Below are 21,163 nucleotides of genomic sequence, written 5' to 3' on the forward strand. Positions count from 1 at the left end.
AAAAAAAAATATTTGTAGGAAAACCTGGTAAGTTCAATACTGTGGAAGAAATATTTGTAAAAATGTTCAGGAGGGAGATAACACTATCAAGGGATATACCCGCTCTTGATTGCTTATTTACGGGGGTAGTTCTTTCACGGTGTTGACTTTAACCAAGTACAAGCAGTTTATTGGCCTAATTTTAAAATTTGAAAGCACAAATCGACGCGGCTTGTGCTGTTCAACTGAAAGCGCCAAAAAAACTATTTTAAAATTATTGGCTCGTACGCGGTATTTTCAATTCAATTCAATTTCAATGCCGGCAATCCGGGCGTTTATTTTATCGTAATATTTATTTCAGTAGATTTTTTATCCGCCTCACCGGACAAATTCTGTTCCGAGGCAGGTAATTTTATTGTATTTAAGATATTCTCGGGTAGAGCATATATGGTTGTTGGTTCTGGAATAAATAAATTGTGAAAATTTATAGGTAGGTAAGTGAATGAACATTACAAACAAGTTAGTACACTATGGGTCTTATTAATAAACGCTTTTCAAGTTTTAACTTAATTGAAATACAACCATTATTGAACTTACACGGACGATATAGAATTATTTGGGACATTTTTGCTTTGCAGTCTTCAAGGGAACTAAAACATAAAACTTCTTAAACATGGAACTTCTTATATGGGAACATTATAATAGAGTTTCACTGATAAGTATTTCCTATTTCGGGAAGGATAGAAGAAGAATAAGGTTTGGAAGTACCTAACTGTTCAGATCTGGCATAAACATAGTTAAAGTCATTTCAAGCAATGTTTCGATTCTGAATGGTGACCTTTCACCAGGGTGATACTGAAAGTATATAAAACACACACTCTTTATATACCCACAGTTGTCTAGCTTGCCATATTTCACATACAAAACTTCAGTTGCATATTCTATACAAATACATGTCTCCACAATTTTTCGTCAGTATTTAAATACATATCCCCTTTTTAATAAAAGTGTTTTAAATTTCACAGAATTGATTAACAATCATTTACCCTACAATGATGCTTGTTTATCAGCTGTGTAAGGTCCATATTGTATTAATGTTATCATGGCTAGCCATTAGTTTAGATGAGCACAACAACAAAAATAGCCTGAAATTAGATACGTTCTTACAATTTTTATTTATTGAACACCCGTAGGGTTTTTACAGACAATACAGAATACAGATAAAATAATGCAGAAATGTAATACCTAAGTACATATAATAAATATTATTATATACAATAAATACTTTTCACGTTAATTTCAATTACTTTGTCGTACAATTTGCATAAAGGAGTACAAGTTTTAAATTATATTTTACACAATATATTCACATAAACCAGAAAAACAGAAAGAAATATTTTTAATTTATCAGACATATCGACCAACTTCATTTTGCACATCCGAAGTTTTAACTCTGTTCGGTTTTTAATGGTTTACATTTCACCAAATGAATCGGTTCCATTTGAAGACATAAAACGTATTAAAGCCAAGTTATAATGCAACATTGTTGAACTAAATATATCTACAACATCGGAGTTTATGTTTCCCAAATTTTAGATTTGTCTCATTGGCGCGTAATACTGTGACGTCGTAGAAGAATTGCTACAATAATATGGTAGGTACTGACTTGTAACTGTCCTGCCAGGAACTTGGAACGAAATTAAATGTAGCAACTATGGTGTATTCAATAACAAATTAATAATTTTAAATAAACACATTAAATCGCAAATAATTCTTTTTTATGTTAATTTTAATAAATTTAATGAGTAAAGAAGGTAGACGTAATCTAGGCACTCTCTAGGAATAGCTAATCTAAAATTTATACATCTTAAGAATTTATATGGGATTGAATGAACTTCATAATTTGGTGACCAAACTGTGGAATTATACTCAATATGACTCCTTACTAGTGACATATACAATGTTTTGATTGTGTAGATATTGTGAAAATCATTAGATAATCTTAAAATAAAGCCCAACATTTTGAAATCTTTGTTGGATATTGGATTTCTATTTGCTTTATAAAATTGACTTTTATATCAAACCATATACATTGTCATTGAATTCCGAGACAGAAACTAACGATATATCACTAATAGAATAATAAAAAAAATATAGGATTCCTTATTTGATAAAACCTCATAATTTGACATTTGTTTATGTTGAGTTGTAAGTTACTATCTTGACACAATATAAAAAGTTGGGACAAGTTATTTGACAATTTATGGCAATATTGACAATATCATTAACATGTCTTATTGCCTTGAATAATTTAGACCATCTGCAAACATTAGGACATGAACATCATGGAGAATATATAAAACATCATTAACAAAAAACAAAAACAAGATCGATCCTAAATGTGACCCTTGGGGAATGCCACTCATAGTAATGAATTTATGTGATGAAAATCCCTTATACATTTTAACAACCAGTACTCTGTTAATTAAATAACTTTTTAACCACTGACATAGTGATCCATCTATACCGAGTTTATGCAGTTTATACAGTAATATATCATGATCAACTTATTATCATATCTTTATTAATTGGTCATTTTGGAAAATTACCCTAATACATCTCTATGTGTTTTATTTTAACAACAATAATTAAATGAGACTTGATAAAAACACTCCAATTAACGCAACAATAAAAACACTCCAATTAACGCAACATAATAAAATATTGTATGTTTACAGAAATTATTTATCAAAACAATAAAAAAATATTGAGTCAGAATACTTCAAAAAGCTATTGAGATGGTAACAATGAATTAAAAGATATTTTCGTTTGAGTTGTATCCACTTTTCTTTCTCGTAGAGTGCAAAAATTAAACATTATTATGTAAGCTAAAATAAAATGTATTCATAAAGACCCTTATATATTTGGACTTTTCTTTTATCAAAATTAAACCAAAGATCACTGAACCAAAGTCAAAGCTCTTACCTATGTGCTATGTGGATGCGGCAATTTAGTGTTTTGTAGGTAGGTTCTGTGCCGGAACTTTGTACCTTTTTATCTGTAGCTTTGTAGGTAATAAAGCGGAGGAGCAGTTTCGGTACTGCACAGGAACTTTCTAGGTACCACGCAGGAACTTTGTGGGTACCATGCAGTGGCGGTTCTTCACAAAGGGACAGTGGGGTCAGTCCGCACCAGGTATTCGAAACCTACTAAAAGAAAAAAAAAACAGTTGTTGCTTTCTGTACAGCAAAATTAATGAATTCTTTAAACATAAAGTCAATTAACATTTGTAGATATAAATTTACTCCGGATAAATTTTCATTTGACAGGCGCCCAATCCACGCCGTGTTTTGAAGCTTACTAGCAGCAATCCGACGATCACCCAGCCTGTGTGTTTCTCAGTGAACAGAACCTACCGCGCACTTGGGTATAAACTTGGGTACCCTGTTGTCCCTTTAATTATTTTGGTTCATTTCTTGCACTTGTTTCTCGGTTGTCGACAATCTGAAAACCGCGCATGTGCACCTGTACGTGAATTTCAAATAGAGAGGGACAGTCCATTAAATTCCTTTTTATAAAAATTCTGAACTGTTTGTTTATGTTTCAAGAAAGTTGTGTAGTTTCGGGCGGGAATCGCTCACATTCAAATTATGTTCGATGATAATCTTCAAAGTTAGAGTGTTATTTATATTATACTTAATTTTTTTTTAATTTAAAAATATATTTAAATAAATATATTTTTTATTTATTTATTTTAAAAGAAAGACAAACATTCCCGGGTTACTAATACTAGTGTGTGACTAATCTTTATTTGATATTGTGAAAAATGCCCATATATTATTATCTATATCAATTTTTAACTAGGTACGTCATGAGTTCGCGACTCAAATACATATTATGTTAATATAGTAAATTGGAAATAACTACACAATTCATCTACTTATGGAAAATTATTTATAAGAGATTACGTTTTAATGTAGTTGTGCACAACATTAAATTAAATTAAATTAGATTTGAAACACTCGTCCGCAGTATCCAACACACAGCATCCCCAAAGATGACATAGGCCCTGAGGGAAATTATTTTCTTCAGGGCCTCCTGTGTGGAGTTAATATAAAAAAAAAATTTAAAAAAATCCAAAGATAACTGGGCTCGAAACTAAGAGTATGGTGGTTCCGTGGTGCGAAGCGACGCGACGTATATCAATTCCATTTAAATTTAGATTTGCGATTCTATTTGACAATGATCTTTTTAGTTTTTTGTTTTGTTTTATTCTTCAACTTCATTCTACATTTACAACAACATAAATAATGATTCCAAACCTTTCCCGAACTGTCCAATTGAAAAACAACTATTATTCCACACAAGACATGCGGGTAAAATAAAAAACCGACATAAATTACATTTATATCACCATCTCTTTAAAACAAATAATAATCATCATACTGTCTCCCTCACGGCCATGACCTAAGCGTCCCTAAGCTTCCTTCAGTACTAATTTTTACTTATACGAAAGACATAGTGCCATCTCATTTATTCTATGGTGCACATAGGGACAGAAGATGCCAAAGCCGGGGACATTCTTTAAATTGACCCAATGAATCGTATGGACTTGTAAATGAAAGCTTTTATTAGAGACAATAGATGTGAGTGAAAAGTTTTAAAACTTCAAAAGTTTAAATTTATTTTTAAGTTTAGACTTCTAATTAGGTTGCTTGACTTGATTATGAACATTTCTGTTTGAGAAATTTTATATTATACTCTCCGTGTAGTGAAATTACGGTACAGTACATAACAAAATGTCGGTTCCCACCATCAAAGAAGTGCTTGAGCTGTCACTGGTACCATATAGGAGGTTGTGGATACTGCACAGGAACATTGTAGGAACTTTTTTTTTGTTATTTGTTTTTGGGGTGTTATGCCGTGTTGCGCTAACTCCTTCTTTAGCCAACGTTTCGGACAACGTTACAGTGTCCATCATCAGGGCAACACGGCATAACACCCCAAAAACAAATAACAAAAATACTTTTGGCCGTCAAAATCTTAAATCATATTGTAGGAACTGCTCATTGTAAGAACGTTGTATGTACGGTTTGGCGCAGACCATTGTACCTTATCAAGTTAATATAACACTGGAGATGTTTATGATAGATTTCCTGAACAAAAAATAAAATAAATCTGAGTAGGTACTGCACAGGAGCTTCGTAGGTACTGAGCAGGAACAATGTGGGTACGGTTTAGGAACTTAGTGGGTATGGCCAGTAATGTGATGTCTAGGTAAATTTCCCTAGATCTAGGGGACAAAAATATTTTTTAGAGAAAAGGGAAAAGCACAAAATCTTGCACATTGGTGTAATTTTCGAAATGTTTAAAAAAAATTGCGGAAATTTTTAACTGAAATGTACGAGAGGATACTAAAATATTGTGGGGAATTATTTGTCTTGAAATAACTAGCCATGGATTCGAAAAAATATTCTGGGTAATTGGACAAATCTATTCTGAAATCTTGGGGCAATTTCAGGGAAATTTAGGGAAATAAAAATTTCAGGTATACCATCAATAGGTATAATGTAGTAGCATATGTACTGCCCAGGAACTTTGTAGGTTCGGTTCATGAGCATTGTAGGTACAGAGCAGAAACATTGCAGGTAGTGAGTGAGAATATTGTAGAAATTGAGCAGGAACTAAGTACTATGAACAAACATTGTAAACACTCTACAAAAACTTTGTAGGTACCGTGTAGGACATTGTAGGCATTGCAGGAACTTTGTAGGTACTGAGCAGGCTTTTGTAGATCCCTCACAATAATAGCATAGCTTTGCAGTAACTTTGTGAGTACTGAGCAGGTACTTTGTGCTACTTTGTACAAATATGTGGATTTTTCAATTTTCATGAATTTGACATAGTAAATTTATTTGATAATGACCTGGATTTAAAAAAAACTGATTATAAAGCTACAAAGTCATTTATAAAAATCCTCTTTTTTTTTTAAATTCTCTTACAACTTTATGTCCGGGTTAAATCTTCCCCACAGGAAAAACTAAACCCTTCCACACGCTTTTCCAAAAATGATCATCTAGTCAATCCACATTATGCAAGTGCATTATATAAGCACAATAAATACAAAATAATACAAAAACAACATGTGAAATCACCAGAGATCAAATGGGAAAATAATTCACCGACTCCAGATATTTTCATATCAGAGGGTTCGGCTCGGTAGAACTTCTTATTGGATCTAGAAATCCTACTGATCCCTCAATATAAATATTTAAAAAAATCTTTCGTAATCCAACATGCGTTTAAAATGACTGATTTTTGCATTTTTATGTATAAATCTTTGACAGATCCAATACGCCTAAATTTTGAATGAGAGAGCTAGGTATAATGCCAGTAGCCGAAATAACAAATGGTAATATTTATATAGTCTGAGAATGTCAAATTCTTTTAATTTAATTTCCTAAATCTGTGTATTTTCTTATTTTTTCAGAAATAGATCTTTGAATATTAAAGGAATTTGGAATAACGACATCAATGATATAAGTTATTTTTTTAATTATGTCATGTAAAACAATATCGGGTGTATTATGACTAATCGTTCGGTCTGTTATATAGTTTTATCATAATATATTTTATAAAATTCATTTTCTAAAAATGAATTAGGTTCGTATTCATAATATGGTACTATATTACGGCAGTCAATCAAGTTATGTTTAATTACCAAATTTTGGTGAATTATATTTAAAACTTGATTATGCCTAAATGTATACTCCGACGGCGCTAATATAGAACATCCCGATATAATATGTTCTATAGTTTCCGGAAAAGCCAAACATTTTCTACATAAATCATCAATTTGATTTGTATCTTTGATTATATGCTTCTTATAATTTTTAGTATTAATGACTCTATCCTAAATGGCAAGCATAAATCCTTATTTTTCTGCGCTTAACTCTCCAATACTCAACCATTTGTTTGACGAAAATTTATCAACATACATTTGGTTGAGATAATTGATTAAGTGTGTAAAATTTTATTTTTAAGCTATAATTCCTGGTTGGGATTTATGAAAATGTTGGCATTCTCATCGTATAAATTTAAAGGTGTAATGTTTCTATCTGCCTTGCAAATTATATTGTGCATTTCTGAGCTTATTAGCTTTCCTATTCTTTCCTAGAAAAAGGTTCTTAGCATTTCTACCTGATTATGTTTCAAAGAAGTTATTTTAACTACACTTCTATCTCCTAAATTTCTAGGTAAATTAATTCGTTCTATAGCTGAATTTGGACGATGGCAATTAAACTTTGTTAGCGTGGTTCTAATTAATCGTTCTAAGTTATCTAAATCGGTATTGGACCATTTAATTATGCCAAATGAGTATGTTAATAGAGGTATTGCCCAAGTATTTATTGCTTTTACTAAATTTTTAGCAGACAGATTGCATTTTAAAATTTTCCTGATCCTAGTTTGAAATTTAATCCAAATATAATTTTTAATAATAGTATGGTCTAATGTCTAATCTATTTGATTGTGGGTATCCTAAATATTTATAAACGTCATCCCTTTTCATACTAGTAATTTGGAAATTTCTAAATATACTCTCGTCCCCATCTACAATTTTGCCTTTCTCCATATGGATCGTTCTACATTTATCTAAACCAAAAGTCATTTTGATATCATCTGAAAAACTACTTTTAACTACCTACCTACTTTTAACTACCTCGATCATTTTCTCTAAATTTTGTTCAGAATTCGAAAATAATTTTATATCATCCACAAATAATGAATGCGAAATTGTACTACTCTCCCTTGTATTATCCTTAATTTTTATTCCAAACTTGCTTTTATACATATTTAATACTTTGATCAGCCACGAGTGCGGGACACTATCGAAAGCCTTTTGGTAGTCTATATAGCAAATATGTAAATTACGCTTTCGAGTTAGAATCTGTTTTAGAATTACAGAATCAATAACTAATCGTTCTTTACATCCCATATGTTTTCTGCGACAACCTTTTTTTTGTTCAGATAAAATATTTTTTTCATCTAAATGAGTATATATTAAATCTGTCAAGCAAGAGGTTAAAATTTTGTATATTGTCGGTAAACATGTAATGGGTCTGTACTGAGAGGGATTATTAATATTTTCGCTTTTGGGCAACATATAAGTAATGCCCTTAGTTAGAAAACTTTGAGGTTGTCTAACAAATTTTGAAAGATTTCTTGCCAAAAGATGATGTAAAGTAGTCAGACGTTTGTACCAAAAATGATGTATCCAATCGCATTAGTCCAGTTTTATTAGTTATTATTTGTTAATTATTAAAAAGAAGAATAATTTTGGTTTTTCACTAATTATCACTGTTTTTTTTTAAATATTTAAGTACCTGCAAGGGTACCTAATTATTGTAAAATATAATTATTTTTTGTATAGGTACCTACCTACTATGCACAGATAATTAGCTAGTAATAATAATAAACAATGTATTGTTCTTTTTCAAATGATGAGAAAGTAAGAAAGATAATTTCATTGTCATTACTGAGTAAGTACAGGAGTTGATTAAAGACGACCTTTTGATCTGGGACCAATTTCACCAGCGAACTTGAATTAAGTACATATCACCGTACAAGATTATATTACATTGAGAAATCTTCTAATAAAATTCCATCAGGGAAAATAAATAATTCCACAGATGTGGAAAAGTTATTTTTAGGCATTTATCTTGTTCATAGAATGCGCTTTGAAGCGAATGTATATTAAAAAACTTTATATTATTTTGTTCAAATAAATATTTACCATCAATTCTACTAGCATCATATAATAAATATTGATATATTCAGTGACTAACATGCACATAAAATTTACAGAAAAATCGATTAAGATTTTAAATATGTATCTAAAAATCAGACCTTAGAACGTCTTTTAGTTTTTTTTTACTTTACTGAGAATTGATCCTGAGAGAAAAGCCGAACGGGTAGGACCGACATTTATTTGGTATATTAACTCCTGCAATGATATCCAATTTCAGAGAAATGCGTATATGTGTGCTTGTGTGTACGTGATTGCCACCAAAATTGATAGAATGCATTGTCATCGACAACGAGTCTTGACGGCCTCCGTGGTCGAGTGGTAAGGCTCTCGACTAGCAAGCTGGAGGTCGCGGGTTCAAATCCCTAAAATTTATTTTATTTGTATTAATTGACAATTTACTCGTTTAAAATAGTATAAATTATATTTGCGGCACGTTACAGAGTGGAAGATACTCTCAGTATCACCCTGGTGTAAGACCACCATTCTAAATTGAAATGTTGATTGAAATAGCTTTGACCGTGTTTGGTGACCAGATCTGAATAGCCTGGTATTTTCTCACATTCATCTTTCCCATCTCCTTCCCTTCCCCACTACCTTTGTCCTCACGACATACCCCAATTGGAGATGCCATAGTCTCATTGGCTCCAGATGGTTGGGAGAAGTCCTACATGGTTTGGTGTAGGTACTCACATAGTCAAAATAATGACATCAAGCCTCTTTCATTCATTCGCCTTGTAAGTATTCCATCAAATATTGTCAAAAACTTAGAATTATAAATTAGATTATATTATACTCACGTATTAATAATGAATTATTGTTCGCGAAAGGCTGCTTATGAATGAAAAAGAAATCACGCGTGAGGTCAGTCGATGTTTAAATAATAAGTTAGCAACCGGCAATCACAGCTGATTAGGGAGCTATTGCTCCAAGCGACGGAGATATCGGCTAGGCCAGGTAGCGGTCACGGAGATTAGAAGGAGTAGGCCTGATACTGGCCGCTGGCCGCTGGAAGTATATAAGCTGCGGGGCGGCAGATGGTAGTCACTACACTCATTGCCTTCCTACAGCCATGAGGGGTCTCTCAGTGTTCCTGTTCTTCTGCATAGCGTTGGCTTCGGCCTCGCTAGTCACCCGGCAACATGAAACCAAGTCTGGTAAGTCAACTATTTTATTACTACTCATCTTTTGGCTAGGTTCCTTTCTATTTTATATCTGTGCTCGAAATTAACAAGTCTTTATTTCACATTTAACAGCGGACAAGGAATTCTTAGCCAGGCAAAAGAACATCTTCCATCTTCTGTACCATGTCCATCAGCCCAACATCCACCAGGATCAGGTCACCGCTGGTAAGGAGTACAGCATCGAAGCTCACCTCGATCAATACAACGTAAGTTGCCTACTAAAATAAATAATAAAAAACCTATTCCGCGTTTTTCAGTTAAATAATATTCTATTCGGTGTGTATGTATGTAAGTATCTGAAATGCGTTTCTGTTTTACCCACAGGAGCCCCAAGAAGTCAAGCAAATCATTCAGAAATATAAGAACCATCTGCTGGCCCAGAACGCGATCTTCTCTCCCACATACGTCTACCACATGAATGAGGCTGAAGCCTTCTTCAAGGTTCTGTACTACGCCAAGGACTACGAAACCTTCTACAACACCGCGTTATGGGCTCGTGAACACCTCAACGTGCAGATGTTCGTTTATGTGATGAGTATCGCCGTGCTCCACCGCCCCGACACACAGGGATTCGTCCTCCCTCCTCCTTATGAGATCCACCCATACTACTTCTTAAGTGATGAAGTTATGCACAAGGCTTACCAAGTCAAGATGCAGGAGAGCGGCGAGCATGTCTCCCCCCATGTCCATTCCGGAGAAGGAAACACCGTCATCATTAACAGCAACTACACCGGATGGTATGTGAACTTCAACGAGGAGCAGAAACTGTCCTACTTCACCGAAGATATCGGCCTTAACAGCTTCTACTACTACTTCCACTTAGACTATCCCTTCTGGATGAACGGAGAACAGTTCAACTTGAAGAAGGACAGGCGCGGAGAGAACTTCTACTACACTCACCAGCAGATCTTGGCCCGCTACTACCTGGAAAGGTTATCCAACGGACTGGGAGAGATCCCCAACTTCTCGTGGAACTGGCCCGTCGAAACCGGATACTACCCATCCATCAGCTACCACAATGGCATGTCCTTCCCAGTCAGGCCAAACCACTTTGATCTCAAGCAAGGCGACTTCCTGCAGCACCTCATCCAGGTCGAGGACTACGAAAGCCGCATCCGCGACAGCATTGATTCTGGATTCCTGATCAAGGTACGTTTGAGTAATATTACTACAAAATTATATTATACAATATTTTGTAAAGTAGTTAAAGTTTAAAGAAAATAATCACTTTTCTTTGCAGAAGGATGGTACTTATATCAGTCTGAAGAAACCCGAAGATATTGAATACCTCGCTAGCGTTATCGAATCCAATGATGATATGGAGAACCTGAGGTACTACAGATACCCTCTGTTCATCGCTAAGATGCTCCTTGGAAACTCCGTCAAGCCCCTTAACTGGTGAGCAAGTTTTTTTTACCCGTTTTCTAATATTTAACAGCACACGTGATAAGTAAATTCTCTGCTAAATTTCTTCATGAGTGTAATACTGTGTGTTGTTAATTTCAGGCAAATGGTTGCCCCCTCCGCCCTCGAGCAGTATCAGACTAGTCTGCGTGACCCCATGTTCTACCAGATGTTCAAGCGTTATGTAGGATTCTTCACCCAGTTCAAGAACACGCTCGAGCCCTACACCAAGGAAGAGCTCACCACCCCCGGAGTCAAGATCGAGAACGTTGAAGTCGAGAAGATGGTTACATACTTCGACCACTTCGATGTTGATATTACCAATGGCGTATGGTATACCAAGGAAGAAGGTAAACACAATTCTATTATCTCTGAAATCTGATTTCAGCGACTGCCTTGCAAAATAAAATAAAACGGCAAAGCAATTACTCCGATTCTAAACTAATACAAAATCATCATTCTGCCAACAGCCACCAAGATGGAAGACAACCACGTCATCAAGGCACGTCAGCATAGGCTGAACCACAAGCCTTACACAGTGACCACCAACGTGGTTGCCGAGAAGTCCATGCAGGTCGTATTCAAGTACTTCTTGGGACCCAAGTACGACGGCGAAGGCCACCCCCTGTCCTTCAACCAGAACAGGCTTAACTTTGTCGAACTAGACCAGTTCGTATACGAATGTAAGTATTTATTGAATATATGAGATTCAATTCTCGGGTGTTATGAAGTTATGGACTATGAAGAGATGAGTTTATAAAAACAATGTTTGGGTACGTCCATGTTCTAATACACCTTTTTGTTAACAGTGAAGGCCGGCAAGAACAAGGTTGAGCGCAACTCCAACGACTTCATGTGGAATATCAAGGACTGGACTCCATCCAGGCAGATCTACCACGAGCTGAACGAGGCCTTGACTGGCCAAACTCAGTTCCCTCTGGACATGTCCGAGGCCCACAACGGCTTCCCCAACAGGCTGAGCCTGCCCCGCGGTAGAAAGGGAGGCATGCCCTTCCAGCTGTTCGTCATGGTGGCTCCCTACCACGCCCCCAGTACCGCCCAGGGAACCGGCTACGACCACGTGGTGTCTAGCGGAGTAGGCTCCGGGGCTCGCGCTGTTGACTCCCTGCCTTTCGGATACCCCTTCGACCGCGTCATCGACGAGACATACTTCTTCACCAACAACATGCATCTCGAGGATGTTGTCATCTTCCACAAGAAGGAGACCGATATCAACATGGCCGTTCAAGATTAAGCACCACCTTCTTATATATGAAAATTGATCTAGATTTTGTTAGGCACTGAACTGGTTTACAGACATGTGCCGCCGATCACCGTAAAACAGTGTTCGTTAATGTATGTGATTAGATAAAAATAAATCACTAGCACTCAAAACTCTTTCTTATTATTGAGCAAACATTGTGTAATAACAAAATACTAACCCACACAATTAGTACCTACATATACCTACGTACTCGTAGATATAGATTGTACAACCATTCAGTTGACTTTAATGACCGGCAATACAGATAAAGCATTACTTTTAAGCAGCTATATTGAGCATCCCTCCTCAAGTGCTGCCTGTGTTTTCTCACGCAGATTCCCTAAAAGGCCACCTAATATCCACTTGTTCGGAGAAAACGACCCTTGGAAAAAAGCATCAAATCCTTAGGAGTAACCCTTGACTCACTTTACAAAAACAAATCAATGAAACCCTAAACTCAGTAAATAAAACCCTAGCAGCCCTCTACCCCATGCTACGCAAAAAAATAAATTATAAACAAAAAACAAACTCCTAATTTACATATCAACGATAAGGCCAAAACTAACATATGCAAGCCCCATCTGGGCCCACGCTTTAGAGTCCCATTAAAAAAACTTCAAACAAAGGTTTCCCGACTCCACCGAAACTCTGAAGTCCTCCTCCTTAAAAACTGCTGGAATTCCTACCCATGAAAACGGGTCGACAAAACGCACTTACCAAGCATAAGAAACCTAAACAGATTCTTCGTAAAAATTAATCTCCCCATATTGCAGCCAAGTTCCCTTGCAAATAATTTTCAAAACAAACCTAAAATACATATTTTTCCAACAAACATTATTATAAATTCATTATGAAAGAGAAAGGGACCTTTTTTACCCGTAGCTCTGCATGCCAATATATCAAAAGACAAAAGCTATATTGAGCATCTAACTACCGCGTTGTACCTGTATCTTCATAGCTCTTTAGCCATAGAATAAATATAAAACTAGAAGTGCCTTTCGTACAAACTTGAATGGAAACAAATGTTCCATTTAACACAATGAAGTAGACGTCAATTCAAATTAATTTCAATTCAATTTCAATTCAATTTCAATTAAATTTCATTTCAATTTCAATTCAATTTCAATTCAATTTCAATTCTATTTCGATTCTATTTCAATTCAATTTCAATTCAATTTCAATTCAATTTCAATTCAATTTCAATTCAATTTCAATTCAATTTCAATTCAATTTCAATTCAATTTCAATTCAATTTCAATTCAATTTCAATTCAAATTCAATTCAATTTCAATTCAATTTCAATTCAATTTCAATTCAATTTCAATTCAATTTCAATTCAATTTCAATTCAATTTCAATATCAATTCAATTTCAATTCAATTTCAATTCAATTTCAAAAAATTTCAATTCAATTTCAATTCAATTTCAATTCAATTTCAATTCAATTACAATTCAATTTCCTTTAAAAACATTACAAAATTACATTTTAATTCGTTTTTTAGTACATTTTAAAAATGGTATTACATAATAAATAAACGGTGTATCAACTATACCTTTATATATCTTAATAGAGCTTGCCTTTTAAAGGCAGCTTCACCGATGATAAATATGTCGATATCCGAATTGATTATGTTCAACAGCAAGACTGCTCTCCCCACCGGAATGACCATTGGCAAGTTAGTCCTGCACGCCGGGAGATAAAACAGTCTATGCTGTCGGTGACGGAGATAATCATCAGGAACATAGAGACTAATACTCTCCATGATAGTCGGATTTTCAAACCATCCACTAATCAGTTTGAAGAAGACCCGTAGATGGTTCATATGATATGAACATTTATTTGTTATGAATAGTCATTTCGATATGAGCATGAAATGTCAGCCTACTATCAAACATGGTACCAAGATCTTTTGTAGTGGAGACACGTTTTAAATTTCGGGCATTCATGGTATACAGGTAAAACCAAGTATGGCATGCCATTGTAAAATAATGAATGAAACATTGAATTCAATCTGATCCCGTTTACTCCAGTCAATAATTCTATCAATGTCCAATTGGAGCCGAATGCAGTCTTCTAAAGTTTGAATTTCCAAGAATAGTTTTAGGTCATCAGCAAAAAGAAGTGACCTAGAATGCAGATTATTTTCTGTAATATCGTTAGTAAAAATCAGAAAGAGGAGCGGTCCTAAATTAGAGCCCTGTGGAACGCCCGAGAGCACGTGAATAATTTTGATAAGAATATTCCATGTGATTCAATTTTCTTTCTTCCCATAAAATAGCTGGCAAAGAATATGAGAAACCGTATGAGCAATCTACTTGGTAGCCCTTATCTAAAGATTTGGAAATATAATCCGTGAGTATCTGTAGATTAGTGTCTGTTGATAGTCCTTTTCTAAACCCATGCTGTTTCCATATTAAGAACGGTTCTACTTAAAAAAACAGCACATTTATTTATTTTATTTATACAGGGTTTTACAGATGATCACACTTACGTGAGAACAATCCACTTATAAAAACTCAGTTATTGTACAATTAAAAAAATCTACAATTAAATAAAGATACAAAAAATTAAATACAGATACATACAATTAAATACAGATACATACAATTAGAAAACAAAAACATCAAAAAATAAAAATAAAGTACACAATCATATACAAGCTCGCTCAAGTAACACATTATATTATACATTATTACAAGTGGTAAGAGGCATAAGAAATACGAGAGGTATGCATAGAGAGAAAATTGACACAATGAATTAGCTAATATTTTTTAATAGCGCCAGAACTTTTTTTCTGAATCCGTAAAAAATTATCGACGAAAATATCTATTTCAGCACACTCTATCTTGTTATATAGTCGACACATCTGGGTTAGAGGGCTAAAGTAGGCGATATTATTTATAAATGTATTCAGGTGAAAAATATTATGGCGTCTTAAACAATGCGAATTGGGGACATTTATTTTAATATTGCTAAGACATAATGTAGTATCAAGTTGACCGTGAATATTTTTATGTAAACATATGAGATCAGTCAATTGCCTTCTAGTTTTAAGTGTATCAATCTTGAAGTAATCACGACGTACGTCATATGATCTAAGATGGTCATGTAATCCACATTTGAAGGATAACATTCTTAGCATTTTTTTTAATGGATTCTACAATATTTTCATATTTGCAGTAATGTGGATTCCAAATAGAGCTTCCATATTCAAGTTTACTTCTAATTAAGGCATTGTAAAGAGTTAGAATTGATTGAGGATCTTGGAAAGGTTTACATATTCTATGAATAAATCCCATCATTTTTAATGATTTGCACTTAATGTCGTTAATGTGTACATCAAATATGAATTTAGAATCAAGAGTGATTCCTAGATCTCACATGTTTATGAAGTATCGATTCGAATAACTTAGCCGGGGCGGAAAGTATTGCCACCGGCCTGAAATTTTCGACAGATGTCTTTGATCCACTTAAATTTTTAAATTCTTCTTTGTAAATTAATTTATAGTAATAAGTAAATTAGTTTATAATAATATAGTAGCATCTCATTTAAATTACTGCTCTAGTGTCATTTTCTTGTGCAATCAAACACAAATTAAGAAATTGCTAATAATTCAAAATCGAGGCATTCGAGCATTATTGAATTGTAGTAGGTATTCTAAGATAATTATTATGCAGAAAAATTAAGTGTGAGACAGCGAATAATTTACAATACACTAATATTTATATTTAAGCACGAGAACCTGTGGAGATTTTAGACTTAACCCAAAATAATAGTTATTTTAAAGAATTTAAGAATTTTTAATGAATTACTGCTCAAAGTCTTGCTAATTTTCGTGGGTTATACCTAAATACTATAAATAATAAGTTTTAGATGTTTGGTAAAGTGTCCTTAATGTCATAGAAATAAGTTATCAAAAGGTTTATACTAGATGTAAAAATGTAATTTTTTATAACTAAATAAAAAAAATACAAAAAAATAGCCGAGCGCTCTTTTTCACCTATCTGAACCTGGTAGAGCTCCATCCCTGTTGAATTTTGTAAACACAGTATTGTATTGGAAATTTAAGCCTCGAATAGGCAAATATTTCGATCATGACGGCCTCCGTGGTCGAGGGGTAAGAATCTCGACTAGCCAGCTGAAGGACGCGGGTTCGAATCCCGGCGTGCGCAAGTTAATTTTATTTGATTAATTTGTGTTATTTCACATGTAGTATGTTGAATCTGATTAATAAAATTTTATTGCACGTAAGAATAAGAAGGGTTTACACATATTTTGTTACTACGCCTTTCTCACTACCTCACTAGGGATATCCTGTGTCGAGAGATTGATTTATTGAAAGTATTACTACAAGGATAATTTGGATATTAATTTGCGATTTTTGCCAATTTTCGCCGATGGCCAAGTCACCGACAATGGCTTTAACCGTGTAATCGCATTTGGTTCCCACCCAGGCTTAGTGTGTTCAATTCCTCGGCCTAAGGGTTCCAGGAAGCCTTTGAAACTACCCGGAGTCAGAGGCACTATGGACAGTTGGACAAGCATCCCAAGGGGTGTGTTGCACAATAGTATGCAAACTTCTCCTTGCCCTAGTAGTAGGTAAATAGGTCTATCTGAAGTGAAAACAGTGCTTCCCATCTCAGTTGACGAATCCATTCTCGTGGGGATCAGTGCCATTACAGTTTTACGAGTAATTCAAGTGCATAATATATTATTATATTACGACATAAATGAAATGATATGGCACATAAATAACAATTAAATAGTAAATTATTGTTAATAAAATGCAAAAAATAAAATAATAAATTTGTACAGCGCCCTTGAGGTGATTTTGCACAAAAACGGCGCTATACAAGTCATCCAATTATTATTATTATTATTAATATTCTCCCAATATGGCTACGGACTACCACACTCCACTGGCTATGAGCAGTTGTGCGTACTTACACAAAAAATGAAATTCTTGATGTAAAAATCACGTTCAATTATTACAGTTTTCATGCACCAGTACAAAGTATGGAGAATTTGTTCGTTTTCGGGTAACATGTTCTTTTAAAAGATTACCGGAGTTTAAAGGTGTTGACTGATAATAATTAAAACTGACAATACAAATATTGATTGTAAAAAAAATTGTTGAATTTATTTGAAAAATGATGGCATAGCCTTATCTCGAATCTGAAGCTTCTGGAAGATTGATAAAATTATGCAATTATCAGCGTTTCGCATTTGCATCTCTGCTTCTGCGTTTAGTATATAAGGCGCAGAAAACGTATATTCCTCACAGTTGAAGTGAAGACTCTAGATGAAGTTCCTGGCCTGCTTTTTGCTGCTTGCCTTAGCGCAAGCTGCTCAATTTGAAGATGGTCACAAGCCCGGTAAGATTTTATTTTTACAAAAACAAGATTTTATTTACTAATTTGGAAAAAAAAACAATGAACACATTGGGTACATAATGGGATGCTTACTGTGATAATGTGCTGATTTCAGTGGACAAAGAGTTCCTTGTGAGGCAGAAAGGAATCTACGAGCTGCTGTACCACATAACCCAATATAAAAACACCCAAGAGCATGTTCCCGCCGAGGAGTTCTTCTCTTCATTCAAAGATTTCTACACTGTGAGTTTAATTATCTTCTTGTTAAACATTAACGAAGTTTCTTCCAAAATAGATAATTTTCGTACTAATTTATAACTGTAATTTCTTTCCAGAAACCCGAAGTCGTGACAGAGTGGATCAAGATCGTCAAGTACGGACTCACCCCCAAATACAGAATTGCTTCTGCCGCTTCCTTGCACGAAACGGAAGAGACCAAGGCCTTGTTCTACCTGTTCTTCTATGCCAAGGACTACGAGACTTTCTACAAGTCCGCTGCCTGGGCTCGTGACCATGTCAACGAGTACATATTCACATACGCCTTGACTGTGGCCGTCCGTCACAGGCAGGATACCCGTGAATTCGTTCTCCCGGCAATCTATGAAATCTTCCCTTCTCTGTATACCAATGCTGATGTATTCTACAAGAGCCTGCGCATCAAGACCCAGGGCTTCCTCAGGGACAGCAAGTTGGCTGAACAGAACGGAATCCACTATCATGATGATTATGCTTACACCATTGCTAACAATTTTACTTACGATTATAATGATGTGGAGGAGAAGCTCGCTTACTTCACCAATGACGTTGGTCTAAACTACGACTACTACAACTACCACATTCTTTTCCCCTACTGGCTGGGAGGTGAAGAATTCAATATCGACGCCGGAAGACGTGGAGAGATCTTCTACTGGGTTCACCAGCAACTGTTGGCCAGGTACACAATGGAAAGATACTCAAATGGTCTTGGGGATGTCCCTAAGTTCTCGTGGAAGAAGGCAATCAAGACCCCTTACAATCCCAACACCGTTTACTTCAATGGAGTACCAACGCCCCATAGAAACGAATTCTTCGATATCACCGAAGAGCACAACTCATACGACATCGATGATGTTGAAGACTACGAAAGGCGCATTCGTGATGCCATCTACAACGGATACGTTACCGTGGTAAATGTCTTACATTGTGTTGACGGACGGCCTCTTAATATTACAAAAGATTTTGCATTAATATCCGATTATTTTTTTTAGTTCAATGGAACCAAATACCCCCTGACCAAACCAGAAGACATCGAAACGCTAGGAAACTTCATTCAAGGAAACCCTGACTTCGGGTATGTCCGTTACTACAAGCAGTACACCAGCCTGGCTAAGTATTTACTTGGCGGAGGAATGTACAGGTAAAAAAATGGGTTTATGTTGAACATAGATAAAAATATTTTTATTGGAAAGCTGTTAATTTTTAAGTGGGTTGTGATATCATTGACATTGACATTTTTACAGCAAACTGGATTATGTTCCATCTGCCCTGGAGGAATACTCCACCACGACACGTGACCCCATGTTCTACCAGTTCTACTCTCGCGTACTGCACTATTTCTACCGCTTCAAGGATACCTTCACTCCTTACACCAAAAAAGATCTGTTCTTCGATGGTGTTAAGGTCGAGGATGTCAAGTTCACACCCCTGAAGACATTCTTCGAATCTTTCGAGTTCGATATCACAAACCAAGTCTACCAGAACAAGGAAGAAACTGATAGCCGTAAGGACAAGATCATATTCTCAGCTAGCCAGAGTCGCCTCAACCACTTGCCCTTCTCCGTCAGCGTAGACGTCATTGCCACCAAGGATGTAGATGCCTCCGTCAGAATCTTCTTGGGACCCAAATTTGATGGTTATGGCCGCAAGATCGAGCTGAACGACAACAGGTTCAACTTCCTCGAGATTGACTTCTTTAAATATGCGCTGAAGAGTGGAAAAAACACAATTAACCGCAAGTCTACCGAATTCGCTCACTCCTCCGTCGACCAAACTTCTTACCGTACAACGTACAAGAAGTTCACAGAAGCTATTAACAACAAGAAGGAGTTCTTCAAGGATCACGAGACCGTTGCTGCCTGGCCTTATAACCTGATGCTCCCCAAGGGATCCAAGGGAGGACACGAGTATCAAGTGTTCGTTGTCGTGACTCCATTCCGTCCAGCCAAGACCCCCTACCACAGCACTGAGTTTTTCGAGAACTTAGGCTCTGGATTGGGACATGAGGGCCGCTACTACGAAGATTTGCCTTTTGGTTTCCCCTTCGACCGCACTATCGATGAGTTGGTCTTCTTTACACCCAACATCTTCGCCACCGAGGTGACCATCTACCACCAGGAGAACGAGTCACCTAACGCTAGCCATAAGCCTTATGCCTACAGGTACAAAGGATATGCTCCAGAATCTCACTAGAAATATTTATATAGTATTTTACAATTTACCTTTTAGAGACTACTGAAAAAAACTTGTTGATCCACTTATAATGTTCCTTAAATAATATAAGAAAAGCATGATTTAAATAAATTATTAACAATATTTAACAAGCATTTTCATTTATTGCAATCTTTTAAATATTCGTAAATTTGTACCTACATTTATAATGTCCCTGTTCTAATATCATATAATTTTTTTTTTTAGTTAGTTACATTTTTTATATTATAATTTTACTGGTCTTCCATTAAAAGCCTTAGCTTGTGGATGGAAGAAGAGTTAACATTTCACATATTATGTACAAATAAAGTCACGTGTACAGATAATACAATGCAGTTAATACAGTTAATACATTTCATATAATTATAATTACTATTTACTATAATCATGTATTTCAATATATATGTATGTGTAGGTAATATAGACACATGGCAATCAGACCCGTTAACTAAAGTATGTAAACATATATGTATTCAGTAAGAAGAAAAACAAGTAAGATTTTTAGTGTGACATTCTCTAAAATACTTTTTGATGGAGTTCAACAATTGAATTTTGTTCCTAATGCTTCTGATTTCTATTGGTAGGTTATTGAAAAAGAATTTTCCTTGGTGAGTATAATGGTGTTGTGCAAAAGAAGTGTTTAATTTGGGGCACACAAATACATGTTTAAGTCTAGTACGATTTTCA

General features: G+C 35.2%; 2 protein-coding genes across 2 annotated transcripts; both read left to right on the forward strand.

Annotated features, from left to right (window-relative positions):
• The first annotated feature begins 9,782 nt into the window (after nt 1-9,782).
• Nucleotides 9,783-12,768, forward strand: LOC149426839 (hexamerin-1.1-like). Its single transcript, XM_089633554.1, has 7 exons — nt 9,783-9,942; nt 10,042-10,175; nt 10,294-11,118; nt 11,210-11,367; nt 11,476-11,723; nt 11,844-12,056; nt 12,183-12,768. Exons 1-7 carry the CDS (start codon nt 9,858-9,860, stop codon nt 12,626-12,628), a joined length of 2,109 nt encoding a protein of 702 aa, XP_089489680.1. The 5' UTR covers nt 9,783-9,857; the 3' UTR covers nt 12,629-12,768.
• Nucleotides 12,769-17,918: 5,150 nt separating this feature from the next.
• LOC149426840 (basic juvenile hormone-suppressible protein 2-like) lies at nt 17,919-20,581 on the forward strand. The gene is made up of 5 exons (XM_089638795.1): nt 17,919-18,013; nt 18,126-18,253; nt 18,346-19,176; nt 19,258-19,406; nt 19,510-20,581. Exons 1-5 carry the CDS (start codon nt 17,941-17,943, stop codon nt 20,456-20,458), a joined length of 2,130 nt encoding a protein of 709 aa, XP_089494921.1. The 5' UTR covers nt 17,919-17,940; the 3' UTR covers nt 20,459-20,581.
• The last annotated feature ends 582 nt before the right edge of the window (nt 20,582-21,163 follow it).

The sequence above is a fragment of the Hesperophylax consimilis genome, chromosome 1 (assembly GCF_061612785.1).
Source record: "Hesperophylax consimilis isolate HC1 chromosome 1, BYU_Hcon_1.0, whole genome shotgun sequence".
Taxonomy (NCBI): domain Eukaryota; kingdom Metazoa; phylum Arthropoda; class Insecta; order Trichoptera; family Limnephilidae; genus Hesperophylax; species Hesperophylax consimilis.